This window comes from Halichoeres trimaculatus, unplaced genomic scaffold, assembly GCF_033239565.1.
Source record: "Halichoeres trimaculatus isolate MK-OKI-2021-1 unplaced genomic scaffold, fHalTri1.1 fHalTri1_scaffold_9, whole genome shotgun sequence".
Classification (NCBI taxonomy): domain Eukaryota; kingdom Metazoa; phylum Chordata; class Actinopteri; order Labriformes; family Labridae; genus Halichoeres; species Halichoeres trimaculatus.
Genome location: NW_027437188.1, coordinates 22,509,774 through 22,527,348, shown reverse-complemented (window position 1 = coordinate 22,527,348; position 17,575 = coordinate 22,509,774). Strand labels below are relative to the sequence as shown.

At 39.7% G+C, this 17,575-nt stretch overlaps 1 protein-coding gene across 1 annotated transcript; it reads left to right on the top strand.

The window, feature by feature from the left end:
• The first annotated feature begins 72 nt into the window (after window positions 1-72).
• On the top strand, window positions 73-12,212 carry bace2 (beta-secretase 2). The gene is made up of 9 exons (XM_074680388.1): window positions 73-640; window positions 4,776-4,864; window positions 5,069-5,285; window positions 6,868-6,999; window positions 7,478-7,612; window positions 7,929-8,030; window positions 8,458-8,607; window positions 8,721-8,886; window positions 9,815-12,212. The coding sequence occupies exons 1-9, from the start codon at window positions 347-349 to the stop codon at window positions 10,054-10,056; spliced, it is 1,527 nt and encodes a 508-aa protein (XP_074536489.1). The 5' UTR covers window positions 73-346; the 3' UTR covers window positions 10,057-12,212.
• Window positions 12,213-17,575: the final 5,363 nt, after the last annotated feature.

The window sequence follows — 17,575 nt, the reverse complement described above, 5'->3', positions numbered from 1 at the left end:
CATGGTCAAACAATTGTTAATGCTCTTTTATTTTGAAGGTGAAAATAACCGGAAGCCATGACGTTAAATGCGCTGAGCTTGACTCCATTGTGGGACTGGATGGAGGCGAAACATTCCGTGAAGTTCGTCGACTGCAGGCGAGCTATTGTAGTCAGTGACATCGCGTGTACCATGTCAGTATGTTAAGCTATGTACTGACGGTGAAAAGGCGTCGTTTCCGTGATGACGGTCACAGTGGTAGTGGCGTTTTTATGATGGCCGAACTTGAAACTTAATCTAAGAAGCAAACTTTGAGCAAGGAGCTGGAGACTTTCCCCTGTTATGTTATTGCTATAGAAACAACAACATGGCAAACACTTTTTCATTCGTGATAAGGGCATTTTCTTTGAGCTTGTACTTCGTAGCATCCAAATGTTTCTTTTCCATACCGCTGAAAATATACACAGGGAAGTACAATTTATCATCGGCGGTGGATCTGGCTCCTCTCCGACAGGTCTCGTTAACGTCTGATGGAAACGGCCTCTCTTTGGCCTCTGATCCAACCGGGACTGTGAACTTTCTGGACATGGTAAATAACTTGCAAGGGGACTCTGGAAGAGGCTACTACATAGAAATGGCGCTTGGCACTCCAGGTCAAAAGGTAAAGGAGTATGTATGTAACACACTGTGACTGTGTGCATATCTGATTTATTTTTATCTACATTGTTGTGATGGTTGTGTGATACATTTTCATTAACCTTTTTTTTTTTTTACATTTCATTTCAAAATATATGAAAACGCCTGTGTTTTCTCGACTTTCTTTATTTTTACCTTCTCTTTAACTCGTAGTAGTCATATAGGACCACCATGTGTGACATACCAGTCATTGATGTGTCTGCTGCTGTGTGTGAACAGGGGCTGCTCGGCCCACCATGTGATCCAATGAAGGGGGCTAAGTGTGTGAGTGGACTGGGTGTGTTTGTTCCACCCTGAGGCTTCAGATAACTGTCTGTACAATATCACTTGTTTTGATATATTTGTGAGTGTATTATATGAAGAAAAACAACAGAACTTTGGTCATGGGAAGCAGTCTTGAATATTCATCTGTGAATCAGCACTTTTACTTTAACATCGACTGTTAATTTCCAGGTCTGTCTGGAGGACAGTCAAAGCAGGGGAGTATCATGGGTTTAAGGTGCAAGCAGCTGGCTCAAGTCTTAGGGACTGTGGGGTATGTAGGTAGACTAAACCCCCCTCACATGCACTCACATGATGCTGCCCTGGGAGGACTGCTGTTTCTTACCAGGCAGCTGACGGGGATTATGAGGCTCCCCAGGAGCAAAGAGCAGCCCTAGAGTTTTTTTTTTTTCAAGAAACTCCTTCCTTCAGAGAGTTTTGCTTTTTTGCATGAATGAACATATGCCTTTATATTCTATACTGAACACATAAAGCGCCAAATGGGATATTTGTGATAAAGGAAGAGTAAATGCTCCTGTTAGAAGGTGAAGAGGTTCCCTCTTGTCACAGCCAAAAGCAAATCATGCCTGAATGTTTTGGAGCTTTGAGGCTTCACTTTACCATAGCATTGCTCATAGATTTTTTTTAAACAAACCAAAGAAGAATCCTCTCAATAGTAATCCATTGTTTGTTGGCATATTGCATATTAAATTAAGCAGATCAGAGCTTGTAAGACTCTTTGCTGGAACAGCACAGGTTCTCAGGCTCAGTCTGTCCTGAAATTGTCTTGTGTCAAACCTCAGGGAAACAGAGTTTAATGTTAGAGCAGATGATCCAAAGCTACATCTAATAACAAATGACCCACTTGATGCTTAAAAATATAAAAGAAAGGTTAAGTTCTTAACTGTAAGTATCTGATTGCCAGCATCAGGTCAGGTGGGGTTGTGATTTGGCATTAACATTTTGCAGGTAGGCTGACAAAATCAACAGTTTTGTGTCCAAGTATTAGGGCTCAGTGTTTGGTGATAAAAGAGTATATTTTGAATGCAAAAGATGTACAATTTACAGATGATGAAATAGTAGGGATGCACCTGTTGAGTTCTAACAGACTTTTTCTTACAACCACAAATGTGCACCAAAGCACCTTGGCACTACAACCAGGTTTGAATATAAAGGACATTAGTTTTTCATTGTCTCTTTCTCAGCAGTGTGTTTCTTTGTATGACAAGTCATTGACAGTTGTGAAAAATGTCTGTGTCACTGTCAGGTGACTTGTTTTCCACATAGCCCGGGGAAGCTGAAGAGGAAGTAAACACTGATGTTTTTCAACAAACATTTCTTTGAAACGTTGCACCCAGGACGATGCATTTTAAGAAACTGCTGTTTTTGCTTACAAAATTCGTTTCAATTTTCCTGTGATACCTTGTAACATGAGTTCCCACAAAAGTTAGAAATAGAGTCACCACAGATGAGACTCCAGAGAAACCTTTATATCAGTTATTCATGAGGGTGAAGCTTAATCCACAGCAGTTCAGATGGTTTAAACGCCCTGTAATACAGTTGCATTGAGTAATACACTTTATATTATTCCAGCTAAATGATGATGTGATTACAGGGCCGGGGTGTTAAATGAGGCACTATTCAAATGAGCCACTAATTGCAGCATCTGTTAGCATATGGCACAGCCAGGCTGAGGTGTCGGCTGGAGAGCCTCACATCTGCTAATTGGTACAAACAGGTAGCAGATGCACATTGCCGCCATGGAGCCAGTGCCAATTAGGCATTGAATGCTCAACTGCAAGGCGACTGCAGGCTGCCGCAGCAGTGGGAGGAGGAGGAGGAGGTTTTGCCTGAGGCTCAGCAGCTGAGCTAGGAGAGAGAAGTGTGAGAGAACAGGAAGCTGGTGTGGAGATAAAGAAATGCCCCTGCTCCACCTCATTCCCCTCAGGATTCCACTGTTTTCCCAAAAGGCCTGTTTGGCAAGCTCAAGCCTTGTTTGAATGGACTGGTGCCATCTGCGAGGCAGGAGTCTGCTTTTTGATGTTTCCAGGCATTTTTTTCCAGTTGTTTCATAATAAGATGACTTTTCATGACAGTGAAATGTTTCCTGTAAAGCATAAAATATGACACTTGTGGTTCCCAGGACGGGTTAGGGTACAAAGATGGAAGGAGCTGTAATTATTTGTGGTTTCTGTGTGAGAGAGGCTTAAAGAACCACACTCCTTTAAACAGTTTCCTTTTATAAACTGCTTCCTGCTGCTTCAGTTTGTCCAATATGATAAAAGCCACAGTGCAGTGTTGTTATGTGGATTGCACTTGCATATCGCCCATGCTTCTGAGCATGCTCAGACATTTATGGTTTTATAAACTGTCATGTGACATGACAGGAGACACAGTATAGATCTCTTTGTTGTTGAGTCATCAGATGGCTGCAGGGCATTAGGTTTATGACCTCATCATGGTGAGGAATGCTCACTACTTAAGTGTTAATGTGGCCAGCACTCTGTAGTCGGAGGTGACAATAGTCTTCTGGCTAATTAGTTCCTGCTCGTTGACTTGATGCCTGGAAGACAACATTATCTCAAGAGCTGTTAGCTGGTCCCAACTGTGTGCACATGACACATACCATGATGGGTCACACAGCCATGTTAGTATCCAGAGGCTATCTTGTTTGACTCATAGATCACACTTTAGAGAGCAACTTTGTGTGCAACGGTGATCATTGTAGCTGCATTTAAGCTTTTCATGCAGATTTGTGAAACTGAGATTTTTGAAAATTCCTCAAATCTTCTTCACATTCAACAAGAATTTGTGAAATAAACTTATAAATCCCAGAAAGATATGTCTCAATCATATTTTAATATGGCTTTTACCTAGACATGTAGCTTTCATTTAACAGTGAGAAATTGTAAGCCTTAACTAAAACAGTAAGTTGTAATTCCATAAATATTTGTCCTCCTTGTTTTCTCATAAAGTTCCATCCAGCAAAAATAACACTAAAAGAATTATTTTGTTTAGTTTTCGTAACAGAGGGATTATTGTGTGGCTGCATTTTATATAAAAAGGACAGACTATTGGGTACCGTTTGTCTTAATTCCACCATAAATCTGACAGATACACACATGGAACCACTATTTCAAAAATATTAAGTCTGTTCAGTCCAGCTCAGTCCACCAGTCCATCCTTGGTCCCATGCAGCATTTAGCTGCTGAACGAGCACTGTTACTGGACCTACTGATTCTGGACCTTACACACTGACCACTGGGGACTTCCTCATAAGCAACCACGCAGTACTTGAAGTTCATGAAGTTCTCTTTAATAACTGTGTTTAATCTTGCTCTGTCTGGTATGGCTGTAAAAGTCTTTGTCATTTATGGGATTTTTATGAAGTTGGTGTAACAGAAACTCCCCTCAGGACTATAAAGGCTTTATTCATTCATCATCTGTCTGTACATCCATCCAACCATTCATTCATTCACTCATTTTTATGGGTTAAATCTTTTATTTTGGAGTTGTGACGCTGAATTAAATTCTTCTTCTTTCCTTCCTTCTCTTCTTGCTTTTCTTTCCTCCTCTTCACATTAGATCATATTTTCTTTTGTGGAGCACTTTGTTTTGAAAAGTGCTTCACAAAAAGGACTACCATCACATGCTTAATTATGAAAGACTGGTACAAGCAGAAATTGAAATTGAGTAATATGCAGTTTTAAAGGTTAAAGTCCTTGAATGGCTGTAACTTATGACACTGAGTCCAGGAGCTTTTAAGGTCAGGGTGTTGTCGGTTTTAAGGGGATTAAGTGTGATGGTTTTTAAAAGCCCTTCTGCTTTGTGTCTTTCAGCTCAACATCCTGGTTGATACGGGCAGCAGTAACTTTGCCGTGGCAGCTTCTGCACATCCGTTCATTACGCACTACTTCAACACAGCGCTGTGAGTGGTTAGACTTTGACACTGTCAGCTAGTTTTCATTCATTCTTTTGATGAAATGAATTTAATTTGTATGTTTTGCTTAAAACTTTGTGTCTCTCTTTTACAAAGTCTTTCCAGTCACAGTTATCTCTTGAGGTCACCCAGCCCTACTCTTGGTTCATAACCTTAGTCTCTTTATGTCTGGGCCTCTTTCTCTGTGTTCAGCTCCAGTACATATGAGTCAACTGGGCGGACTGTAGCTGTTCGGTACACCCAGGGTAACTGGGAAGGTGAACTAGGCATCGACGTAGTCTCCATCCCAAAGGGCCCAAATGGAACCATTGTCATCAACATAGCAGCCATCCTCACCTCCGATGGCTTTTTCCTTCCTGATGTTAACTGGCAGGGCATCCTTGGACTGGCCTATCCAATGCTGGCACGGGTGAGACATGCATGATAATCTAAAAACAAAAAAAGGACTGCGTTTATGTTAAATCTATTACAACAGTTTTTATTTAAAATGAAGAAGCATGTACTTTTAAAAACAGACCAATGAAAAGATCTTATAGGGCCCATAGTATAAAAAAATAAGGAACTTTATAAAAGCAGGTTTTATCAAGATCGTCACGCAGTTCCGCATAAATCTCAACTCTCCCACATGTCTCTCAAATTAGTGAATGACTTTTAAAACTAGGATCTTGCCTGGATGTGGTTATAGACATTTCACAAGTCCACAGAAGGGTTTCATGTACATGGGCTCTATTCATTGACCAGTGGTGTAGAGTTTTTTTTATCCTACCCCCAATTACTCTTAAAGTCCTGCAAATGTGTTCATACTAAAAACATTAATGTATTAAAAAAAAAAAATCCACATTTTCTTTTCTAGTTTCAGCCTGTAGTGTTTTCTTTTTATATCATGTTACTGTTTGAACGGCCCACAGAGTGCTGCTCAATATCAGCTTTCTTGAACTTGCTGTTGTTAAGAAAAGAGTGACGTCAGCTTACACCGGCAGAATCCATTCCTTCATCCACTGCTGACTAAAGCAACCTTTAAGATCAATTACTTGTGATGGAGCAGCAGATTTGCCCACACAGGCCACTTTGTGCTGCTGATGTCTCCTGAGAGTCCAGGTTCAACTTGCCTGAGGGCTGTTTGTCATCTGTGGCATGGTACCACCACTCGAACACTAAAACCTATCTGAGGAGGAAACGCCATGCTTTCTATCTGGAAGTATTCCTCCTCAGAGTTTTGCTCCATGTCATGAAACATTACATCATTAAAACTATGTTTATTTGATAGTTACTGTAATGTCTGATGAAAATATAAATAAACATGACATGGGCATCATACATGAGTCATCGGCCAACCTCTCCTATTAACTGATACTGGTCAACCACAAAGTTGGACAAAAAAAGAGGGCTGTTATAGTTTCCCATGTTGTAGGGCTTGATATAGAGAGAAAAGTAACAATGCTGGTTGTTCACACTAAACATCTGTTGGTTTTCAAACCTGTACTTATTCATATGTTGATGAAATCACTGAATTAGTCCGTTATGTGCTCCGTTCTGAAAAGACTTATTGAAATTATGAGATAGCCACATAAGGATCGGCTAACTAGTTCATGACACCTCAGAGGGCCTCATATACAGAGGTCTTCCCTTACGTTTTGCAACCAATAGGCCAAAACAACCAATCAAAGGCAAGGGGGTTTATACAGCTGGGAGCCTTAAAGAGACAGCAGCTTAAATATGGCTGATGAAGTGTTTTCTGAAACACCAGTGTGAGAATAATAGAGATTTTTTTGAGCTGTAAATCAAGTAATGTTACTAAAAAAGTATGTAGTTATTCAAAATGTTTACATTTTAGTATGTGTTGTCTGTATCAACTGAATAAGAGATTTTACTATTAAACCCTAGCCAGTCTCAATAATCACACACTTCTAGTTTTAAGTACAAACTAAAAAGCGTAAAGTTAGATCCGTTCATTTGAGTTCATGGTTATACTTTTCCTCTCTCCCAAACAGCCTGACTCGTCTGTGGAGCCATTTTTTAACTCCATGGTGAAACAGCTGGGAATTCCTGACATCTTTTCCCTCCAGATGTGTGGGGCTGGATTGTCAGCCAGCATCACTGGGGACCTGGCAGGGGGAAGCCTTGTGAGTGTTTGGGAGAGATATTCAGTGTTTTATGAATTACTTTAAGTAAAGTTACTTTAAGTCTTAGTGTTTTATGTTTGATTCATTGGGTTTAATAAGTGAATTTTAGAAATGTATTGTCCTTTATTGATCAGACACCAGTTGGACACATTTAAAAGCACAGTAGCTGCTGTCCTGTTTGTCAGTGCTGCTTCTGCATTGGCAGCCAATCCTGGTTAGAGTGGAGATAATTAAGCTAAGATAGCATCCTGCTGAGAGTAGGTCTGTCACTGTGATACTAACAGCCTAGGTGTCTCACTCACTGAGTCTCCATCATGTGACCCACTGAAACAGACAGATGGATAAAATGGCAGGGTGCTTCTTTGTGTGTGTGTACAGTGTGCTAACATATTTGTTAAAGCAGAACCAACATGGGCATGAACCATTCTTCCATCCTGTTTTAATCCTATATTCTGTGTGTCATTGTATTCATATTTAGATTATGGGAGGGGCTGAACCAACTCTCTACAGGGGGACAGTGTGGTACACTCCTATTGTCGAGGAGTGGTACTACCAAGTGGAGGTTTTGAAGCTGGAGGTTGGCGACCAGAATCTAGACCTGGACTGCAGGGAGGTAAACTTATCTCATTTGATTACACATTTTTTAAACACCATCCCTCACCTCACAGGAATAAATCACAAATCTGGGCTAAAGTAGTTCTGGTTGTTCAACAACATTTGTTCCAGGTGAGATGATTTTATCAAGGTTACAACAAGGAAATGAAACTGAATCTGAATAGCATCTTTGCAAGGGCATGCAGCATTTTTTTGTGGCATGTGAAGGAACTTCCTCATTTATTCTTTTTATTTATTCACTCAAGGTCTTCTATAGGAGCCTGTTGAACTGAGAGAGCCCCCACTGCACTTCACTTTTTCTCCCTGTCTTTCAGTATAACATGGATAAAGCTATAGTTGACAGTGGGACGACACTGTTGCGTCTTCCTGTCAACGTCTTCAATGCCGTGGTAACAGCCATCACACGCAGCTCTCTGGTACGCCGCTGTCTCGCTACTGACAATGATGAAACATGTCAAAGCAAAAGAGATGCAGGGGAGGATAACACACACTCACTGTTCAAGGACATGGGAGCTTTTAGAGGAAGGATGAGGAGTTTCTTTGATATAAAAATATGCATGTGTGTGTGTGTGTGCATTTGTGCTTAAATGTGTTTATCCTCATTCTGTTTATATTTTTCATGTTTTGTTAGCGCACACAAATAACGCTCAAGGTTAATTTGAACCTGGAAGCAGTGTTCTCAACCAATGTAGCAATATCCCTGCAGATTTATCACAAGTAGGAAAATGAAAGAGAATAGCAAAACCTGTTTTGGTGCCATGCTGACCTTTTTTTCCCTCTGTTTGTCTTAAACCCTGTACTTCTTCCTCTGCCTCTCTTTGTCTTTTATTCTCTTTGGTTCAGATCCAGGAGTTTTCTTCAGGGTTCTGGGAGGGCACAAAGCTTGCATGCTGGATGAAGGGAGAGACGCCCTGGAGGTTTTTCCCAAAGCTGTCCATCTATCTCAGGGCAACAAACACCAGCCAGTCCTTTCGCATCACCATCCTGCCTCAGGTGCCTGGATAAACATTAACACTGAGATAAAGTTAATCCTCCACCAGAAGTTCACCAACCGCCCAAAACACACAAACATGCTGTCTGCTTCCTCCTTGTCTGTCGTCTTACAGCTGTACATTCAGCCGATCACAGTGGATAGCACTTTGGATTGCTTCCGTTTCGGCGTGTCTTCCTCATCCAATGGCCTGGTAATAGGTGCTACTGTCATGGAAGGCTTCTACGTGGTGTTTGACCGTGCCCAGCGAAGACTGGGGTTTGCACTGAGCAACTGTGCAGGTGAGGGTGCACATTGTGCAAAAAATATAACAGAAAAAAATGAACAAACATACAAAACCATGTTTACACAGCTTATGCTTTTAGTCATTCAAGTCAAAAGGAAACAGTGTTACAGATTTCATTGTAGAAATTTGAAGTTTGTATGTGTATGTGTGTTTACAGATTTGAACTAGACTAGACTCTATGCTTAATCCATCATTAGCATATGCACTTTAAATGAACATTTTGAGATTACAACAACAGATAAAGAAAAAATGACTCTTCAAAGTTGTTCATAGCAGAATCTATTACAGATTTCCTCAAAGATGTTTTTTTTTTCATCCATCACTTATATTTTGTTAATGTTTTCATTATGCTATTAAAAGGCTTCAAGATACTTAACCTTAGGCAGAAAAATAACATCCAGAATTCTGTTAAGTACTTTGACTAATTGATAACTCATGAAAAAAAAAACGTTGCTGTGTGCAGAAATGCTATGTAATATTAACCAAGCTTTTAGGTTCACTGATGAAGGTCTTGAAAAACTTCCCTTTCGTTACTGCATGAAACATCCAGTCCAACAACAACAGCATTACTTCCTCGTTGTGCTGTGCAAACATGAGCTCCCGACAAGGCCTCCCACCCTCGTCTTAAAGTACAAAGATCACTTTTGTTCAGTATTTAGCAAATTTACTTGGAGCAGATGTAGGCTGAAGGTTAGGGATACAGGCTTGTGACTGTAGTTCCTAGGGATGGGTAGTTAAATCTAAAAAGAAGGGGGGAAAAGTCAAGTAATAAGTCACTGTTAAGAACAGCAAATAACCAAAAGGGATCAAACTTTTCATTAAAGGATGATCCCAAATTAGTTTCAACAAAGCCCCTCACAATCTGCTCCAGCTTTTTTACACAAGTAAATTGATTCTTTTTTGCTCTACTTTTTATTTTTTAGTGAACAGTGGGTTGGCTCTGTCCGAGATCGCAGGGCCTTTCTCAGCTGCAGACGTGTCAGGCAACTGCTCCAGCGGTCCACTGAAGGAGCCTCTTCTCTGGGTGATCTCCTACGCCTTGATGGCCATCTGCGCCTTCGTCCTCATCATCCTGCTGCTCCTATTAGTCCTGCCCTGTCGACGCAGACGACACTCAGGAGAGATAACCGATGAGTCCTCGCTGGTACGCCATCGCATCAAGTGACTGAGAGGAAAGGAACAGGAGGACAGGGTGAACAGACAGGGGGGCAGCATGCCGGGACCATCCACAGCAGAGGGGATGAGACCTACACTTGACCCGCAGCAAACAGTGACATTCAGCTCTGAATGCCTGACAGACTCAAGACTGAACTCATCACATTTTCCTGTGGAAGTTGAAACAGACAGATCAATGGCTTCTGAAGGGAATATTTACCCTTAAAATGCCTCTAAAGGATAGGTATTGATGTTTAAACTGTTGCATTGTCACGTTTTGTGGCACATCGTAATTGCTCACACTGGTTACTGGTCACATAATGTCACAGGGGAACACTAATTGGTGCATTTTGGGGCAGTCAAAGGTACATAGCCTCTTAAAATGTGCCTCTGCAGCTGATGCTGTGCCACCAACATGCATTTGAATCCCCCCTGTAATCAGTAACGTCATGTTTGTTGTGCCATGCTGTTTCAGGATTCATTTTCATGTCTTTTGAGGAGTCAAGTTTACCCCCTGTGTGTGTTGATGTCAAAAAGCTGCTTTTAAACAATCACTCTAAATAGAAAGTCTTTCACTTAAAGTGAAAAACAGGTTTACAGCCCCGTTTGTGCCTTGAAGTCTCAACTGACTGGTTATACAAAATGATACACAGACACCACCAGCAGTACAAGACTTCCTCTGCTGAACTGCACTTTGTTTCTGAAGCCAATCAAAGTTGTATTATAAATCTAAAGGCCTTATTTTCGATCTGTTATAAAACGTGTTTTGTTAATTTCATTTTGATTATCCTATATACAACTAACTGTATTTCATTCTTTCTAAATGTAATTGTAATAGTTTTCCAAATTCCTTTTGTATAGCTGTGAGATGTTGATAGACTCAGACAGCTCACTGTGTAAAAACCTACAAAATGCCAAAGGACTTTTTAAGAAAACACACTCCTTTCCTGTAGCCTTTGGATATCTTTTTAGCAAAGCTGACACATCCTTAAGCAATAATACGTGAGTTTCATTACACACTGACAGCTGCTTATGTAAAGCCAATGATACAAAAAACCTGTTCTACCTTTGAGACTGTTGTACAACACTGGATTTTATCAGTCCAATGAGTCAACATTTGCCAAATTTGTAGTTGTAAAATTGAAGGTACACTTGAATCTTTGAATGTTCAGTAATTAATTCTTGTAGTTTTTTGTGCCCAAAACTGTCCATGTTTTGTAAACAAAAGAACTTGTGACCAAATCAAAGATGTAGATCATTTTAAATTAATAAATATTTTTTTTGGAAAAGGTTACCCAGGAACATCATTTTGGAATTAGAGGGAGTGTTGTTAGAGCGACATCTTGTGTTAAAACCATTAACATACTTTGATTTGCATACAGACTACAGTAGAGCAGTTTAATATGAATCATACAACAAACAAAAAAAATCTGTTACAAAAGCATCACATGAAAACATTTTTTCTTCGCATTTAAAACACGAGCTAGGCCAACACCCGAGAGAGCAGAAACATGAGTTATAAAGCCAGAAGCTTATGCAGGTCTATCATGCAGGAAATAAGTTATGAAACAGTTTAAGACATTCTTGAGGCATGGGTATAACTTTTTTTTCTGCAAATATTTAGAAACAACATCCCGGAGAGTTCATCTGTAAGCTTGAAATCAGTCATCTTGATGCTTCTGTGAACAGAAAAACAAAACATGATTTAGTTGATGTTCTCATGTTATATTTCTATATCAAATATTCCATTTTGCACATGCTCCAACATGAAGAACATACCAACAACATTAACATGGTTACTACTGCAGTCCGCTGCCTTTGAAATGTTACTTTTTGACTTTGATTATGAAGCAATTTCAGACTTACTTTGTTGAAACAATTTCATGGCAATGAGTTAAATAACTAGATCTTGGAGTTATTCTTTTTACTGTACACTCATTTTTCTGTTTTTTTTTTTGTTTGTTTTTTTTGCAAGCAACAAACTCAGGTCACACCGCAAAAAAACCTTATTCTTACCAACAGTTTTTGTCTTATTGTCAGTAAAAAAAATCTTTTAGACTTGAGCCACATTTACTTGATCAGTCTAGAAAAGTGTCTTATTTCAAGTTATCTTAAGACAAAAATGAGGTCTGAGTTGTTTGTAATGAGCAAAAATAAATCTGCAATCCTGACCTAATTTTTGTCTTTAGATTAAGATTTCATTTTTTTGCAGTGTAAAATATGTGTTGCCTATGCAGAAATGCCAAGATTTGTAGTTCTTTGAGGTTCCACTTGGGGCTGACTGTAGGAACACTGAAAACCACATACACACTCACACACAAAAAAAGACATTTACTGTAAAAATAACCATGTCAAACAATGCCTGGTACAAAATATAGTTTTAGATATCAAAAGCTCATTTCTCAGCACATGAGTTTTTAATAGCTTGTTTTTATCAAAGTTTTTAAACTTACGGGCCAGTTTTAGGGCATGGCAGATGGACTAGCATGGTGTAGCTGTCTGAAAAGACCATCATCTTCAAATCCCAAATGCTTTTACAGTCTAATGTTTTTGAAATGAATTTTGTCTGAATGATTAAGTATTTATTTTGCTCCATGAGAATGACACAAACCACTTTCTTTCTGAGAAACACACGTAAATACTTTAAAATGGCTTCTTTTCGGTTGGACTGCCTTAACCTCAGTCACACCTTCATTTGTGCTTCTAAAGCAGGGGTGGCCAACCTGTGGCTCGCGAGCCGCATGTGGCTCTTTGCCTTTTGGTTTGTGGCTCTGTGATGCATTCCTATATATATATATATATATATATATATATATATATATATATATATATATATATATATATATATATATATATATAAGTTGTGAGTAGTGGTGTGCTGATCACCACAATATTGCTATATTGATGCCTACATTGGGATCAGTATTGATCAATACATTGGTGATGAGGTTGATACTTTAGTTTCGGTTTCTTTTCTCTACATGTGCTCCTCTCAGTCGCCCATGTGCTCATAGCTATCTAGATAGGTAGGTAGATAGATAGATAGATAGATAGATAGATAGATAGATAGATAGATAGATAGATAGATAGATAGATAGATAGACAGATAGATAGACAGATAGACAGATAGACAGATTGATAGATAGATGGATGGAAATGTATTGCTTTTCATTTTATGTCATTTCATTTATGTGTGAGAGGAAGTGTGTTTGTCAGACCACGTGTGTGATGTGGCTCTTTGTTGTACCACAGTCATTTTTGTGGCTCTTGGTCTCTGACTGGTTGGCCACCCCTGGTCTAAAACTTCAAGTCATGGCAAGTCACCATACAGACAAAAAGTGCAGGTCCAGATTGAACTCTGTTTCATCATCTACAGAGGCCACACAATACTCCAACACAAACATGTACATGGAAACACAAAACCACATTTCAACAGTGGGATTAGACTCCTGATAAACAGACATCTGCCTTAACTGGGAGGGCTGAGAAAGTGGATTTGAGAGAGGGACAGTTTTATTTACCTTCATCTGTTGGAAGATCCAGTCTCGATAAAAGGTGATGTTACAATAAACACCAGGTCTGTTCTGCTCCATGCATTCCTGCCCCCAGATATTTTCCCCTATGAGCCACCATACTCCATCCTTTAGGGACACCAGAGGGCCACCTCGGTCAGTCTGTAAAAACAGTCAGCACAAAACTTTATCCACAAACTGTGTAACACTTATCGCATTCAAACATTTTCTCACATTCAAACCCAGTTATTTGATAAGGAATTAACAGTTTCTGTTTTGGTGAAATCTTGACTCTAAATGTAAGTCGGTCAGATTGAGAAGCATATGAGGTCTCTCCAGGACTCCCTGAGCGCAATGAAAAGAAGTGACAGTTAAGCTCCTGAGTGGAACTGTTTGTTTTATGTTGTTACCATTTACATAGTACAGAGCTTGTCTTTCTCGGGTCGTCAAAGCAGGTTACACAAGGGCATGGAAATGCTTTAAATTCTTAAAGAACAGAAGACACTTTAATGAAAATTATGCACGGAAATTTTGCAAGTATAATCACAATTTAAGGTGTTTGTCTTTAAAAGTTCTCTTGATTCTGATTTGGTAGCAAATGCTTGGACAAATAATCCCTGAAGGAAAGGGGACAATCTGTTACACGCTCTCCAATAAACAAACCACACTGTGACATGGTTTGGTGTAAGGGTGTGTCATGTCAGTATCAGCTAATACAACCTTTTTTTTATTTGTGCTAGTGTTAACATTTACATTTGACTTTCACACCTCTTACAAACAAAAGTTTGTTTGCCTGAGTGTGTGTCGTTTGTTTGTCTTACACGGCACGCACTGCCTGGTGTCTCCACCCCTCTGGCACACAACATATCCTGGGTTATTCTGCCATTGTACAGCATGGAGCTGTTGCAGTCTGTGGTATCTATGAGTTCAACCTGAGCCTCCATCAGGTAGGGAGTTCCAGAGTCTGTAAAAGAGCAAAAAAAAACATAATACCTCTGCAATAATTCTACAGCTTTGATTGTTTAGTCTATCAAGTTCATCATTATTTCATGTCCATTGTAAACAGACAGGGGGAAATCGCTAGCAAGGTAAATAATAAAAGTCCATGAGCTCCATCTAGTGGAAGTCCTCAGAAAAAGCTGGACAAAATCCCTGAACTTTCTAATCACTCCAAGAGTAAACATCAAATCCTAATATTCAATTTTGGTAATGCTGTACCCACAGTTGTCTTGACATTAAAAACCACAAGAAATCTTTCTTACCTTCATTCACAGTGTCAGAAAATTGTGTTATCCAGCCTTTCTGATCATTAGAGAAGTCCAAACCAACATTCGGGAGACACACAGGTCCAACATTAGTGGAAACTAGCACATGAAAGAGAATATACGTTGGTGGAATAGGAGAAAAGTGGGCATTCTCTTGACACAGTTTAAACACCAAATACAAGCTTACACAGGAATCATTAAAACACGTTTCACTTTTGTTGGGTCACATCAGACTCTGGTTAAGCCTGTTTTAGACACCCAAGTGTGACAGAAATTTCTCTCTGTTATTCCAGTATCCATCCAATTTATAATGATCAAATAAAAAAAACACTTCTTCCTGTGTGCAACTTGTGTAAAAATGGGTCACGCTTCAGAAAATGTTCTGCTTTCAAGTGTGTTTAAGACGTCTTTAGGCACCTGTGGGGTCCAGAGGTTTAGACAGCCTCATCAGAGCGATGTCACTCTTGCGAGTTTGTCTGTTGAATCCCTCATGAGCTATAATGCTTCTCACAGAGTATGACGGGTTAAACAGGGTCCCCAAAGGCTCCACCACACCAGCGTACACCGCCCAGTCTTCTGGGCTGGAGACACTGCGAACAGACAAACAAAAGGAGAGTGTAAGCAGGATCTAGATACAACTACTATGTTAGTGTTTCTAAAAGCTGCAGACTCACCTGGCCACACAGTGAGCTGCAGTCACTATCCAGTAGGGGGAGATAATGGCTCCTCCACAGCGATGGGAGCCTGCAACCTGCAGGCTGACCTGCCAAGGCCACGCCCCCAGAGAAGCAGGTTTACCTGCAGTGGCTCGGGTTGAATTCACTCCTTTACCACAGTCTGAGGACAAAAGTGCTATTAGAGGAAAATTGTGCTCTTATACAAGACAGTTCAAGCCAAGGAACAGTTCTAGGCCACCACAGTTAAATTATAAACCAGGGTTGATGGTTCATATGGGAAAGAGGGGAGTGAAAGTAAATACAAATAAGAAGGCCAAAAGCATTTTCCTTGATTTTTCAACCTAAATACTTAAAAATAACTTTAAATTTTTCAGTAAAATAGAAACAAAGTCAAAAGAAAGAATATAAACCCAGAAACATCTGGAGGTCACAAAATATCATAAGGATTTTAAATTCTAGTATCAAACCATCTGCTAAGGGAGCAAGAAAGATGTGGTAGACAAGCATCAAGATCAGACTGTGATGTTTCAAATTGTTTTTCTTTGACTAAGGAGACAAAATAAAAGACAGAAAGAAAGAAAATATGCAAATAGGAATGGGGATCTTAAAATAAATGTCATACAGCTCTTCGGCTTTAACAAAGGGAAATAAATTAAACTAAAGATTTTCTGTGTTTCTGAATTGTGTGGTTAAATCACATACCTGTGCAAAGCAGTGTGACTGCACTGTTGTTCGGACAGCTATTGCTGCAGGAAAAAAACAACAACATTTGGAGTGTAACTGGGTCTAGATTTGATAGCATTTGCTTAATTATACTCTTTACTAACACTGATTCACTAACCTGAGGACAAGCTGTTGCAGAAAGGATGCATCTGGGATAAAATTTGACTTCACAGTCACAAATCCATCACTGGAGTCAGTCTGCTGGTGACCCCACTTAAAAAATGTGCCACTTCAAACCAAACAACAGAGAACACAACTTCAGTTAAAACCGTACAGAATCAAACCCTACATAATATCAGGATCAAGCAACACTCTGTGAGTTTATTACCTGCTGTATCCCATTTCCTGGCAGCTTGCTCTCCCCTGTAGGTCGCTCCAGCCCTGAGAGCAAATGGTCCTCCAGTTTTTACTCTTAGTCGAGTATATTTGGAGAAGGAAACTCGACCCATATACCCTCACTGAGCACAAAGAAGAAGAAAAAAGACTTCACATTTTGCTAAAAGCAGTAGACTAGATGACAAATATCAAAAAGTGATATTCCTGTTTTTAATGTAGGTTTAAGTTGTTGCAAAGCCAAAGTTTAAAAATTAATTGAACATATTTTTTAAACACTTTAGGGAAACAAGGAAACTAAGGAGAGGCTTAGCCCAAGGAATAAAAAAGTTATCTAATAAATAAAAATATAAATATAACTTTTGAATAAAGAAAATAATCTGACCTCAGAAGTCAGAACTCTATAAAAAAAAAGTCAGTAGTATGAAATTTTCTGACATTTATTCTTAGGTAAAAATCAGAATTCTGAGAATTCCTCGTAGAAGTACAAAAAAAGTGTGAACAAAATTTACGGGACTTAACTCCAAAAATACTTTTTTTTTCAGTTGCCTAATCCTCCTTTGTAAAAAAAAGAAAATAAAAAATCCAGGCAGGCCTACAGGATTGTGCTAGAATCTTACTAACATGTTACATATTGCTGCTCAGTCAAACTGTACAGTATGTTGGTGGTGTTTAATGACCATACATGTGAGTGAACCTCCTTTGAAATAAGCTATTTACCACAGTTAGCCTCATCCTGGCCTCCACGACAGTCCTTCACTCCGTCACACCACTGAGACTCCCACACACAGCCCCCATCACCACACTGCCTCCCGTGCACACAGGGTGAGGAGCCTGTGATACAAGAGGATGCAGAGGTAGGGTCAGTTTGATGCTACTCTGTGTATGAGTGTGTAATCAAGGTCTCTTAGCAGATACACAGACAGGGATGGGTCTTGTACTCACAGAAATAACCGAGGAGAACGCCAGCCACCAGCAGGAGGAGCAGCAGGCTGATCACGGCACAAACGGTGAACTTC

Coding starts and splice junctions, on each gene's coding strand:
- bace2 (XM_074680388.1), top strand. CDS start 347: ATGGCAAACACTTTTTCATTCGTGATAAGGGCATTTTCTTTGAGCTTG. Junction 7,000..7,477: donor ACCTGGCAGGGGGAAGCCTT/GTGAGTGTTTGG, acceptor ATTCATATTTAG/ATTATGGGAGGGGCTGAACC. Junction 8,031..8,457: donor CCATCACACGCAGCTCTCTG/GTACGCCGCTGT, acceptor TCTTTGGTTCAG/ATCCAGGAGTTTTCTTCAGG.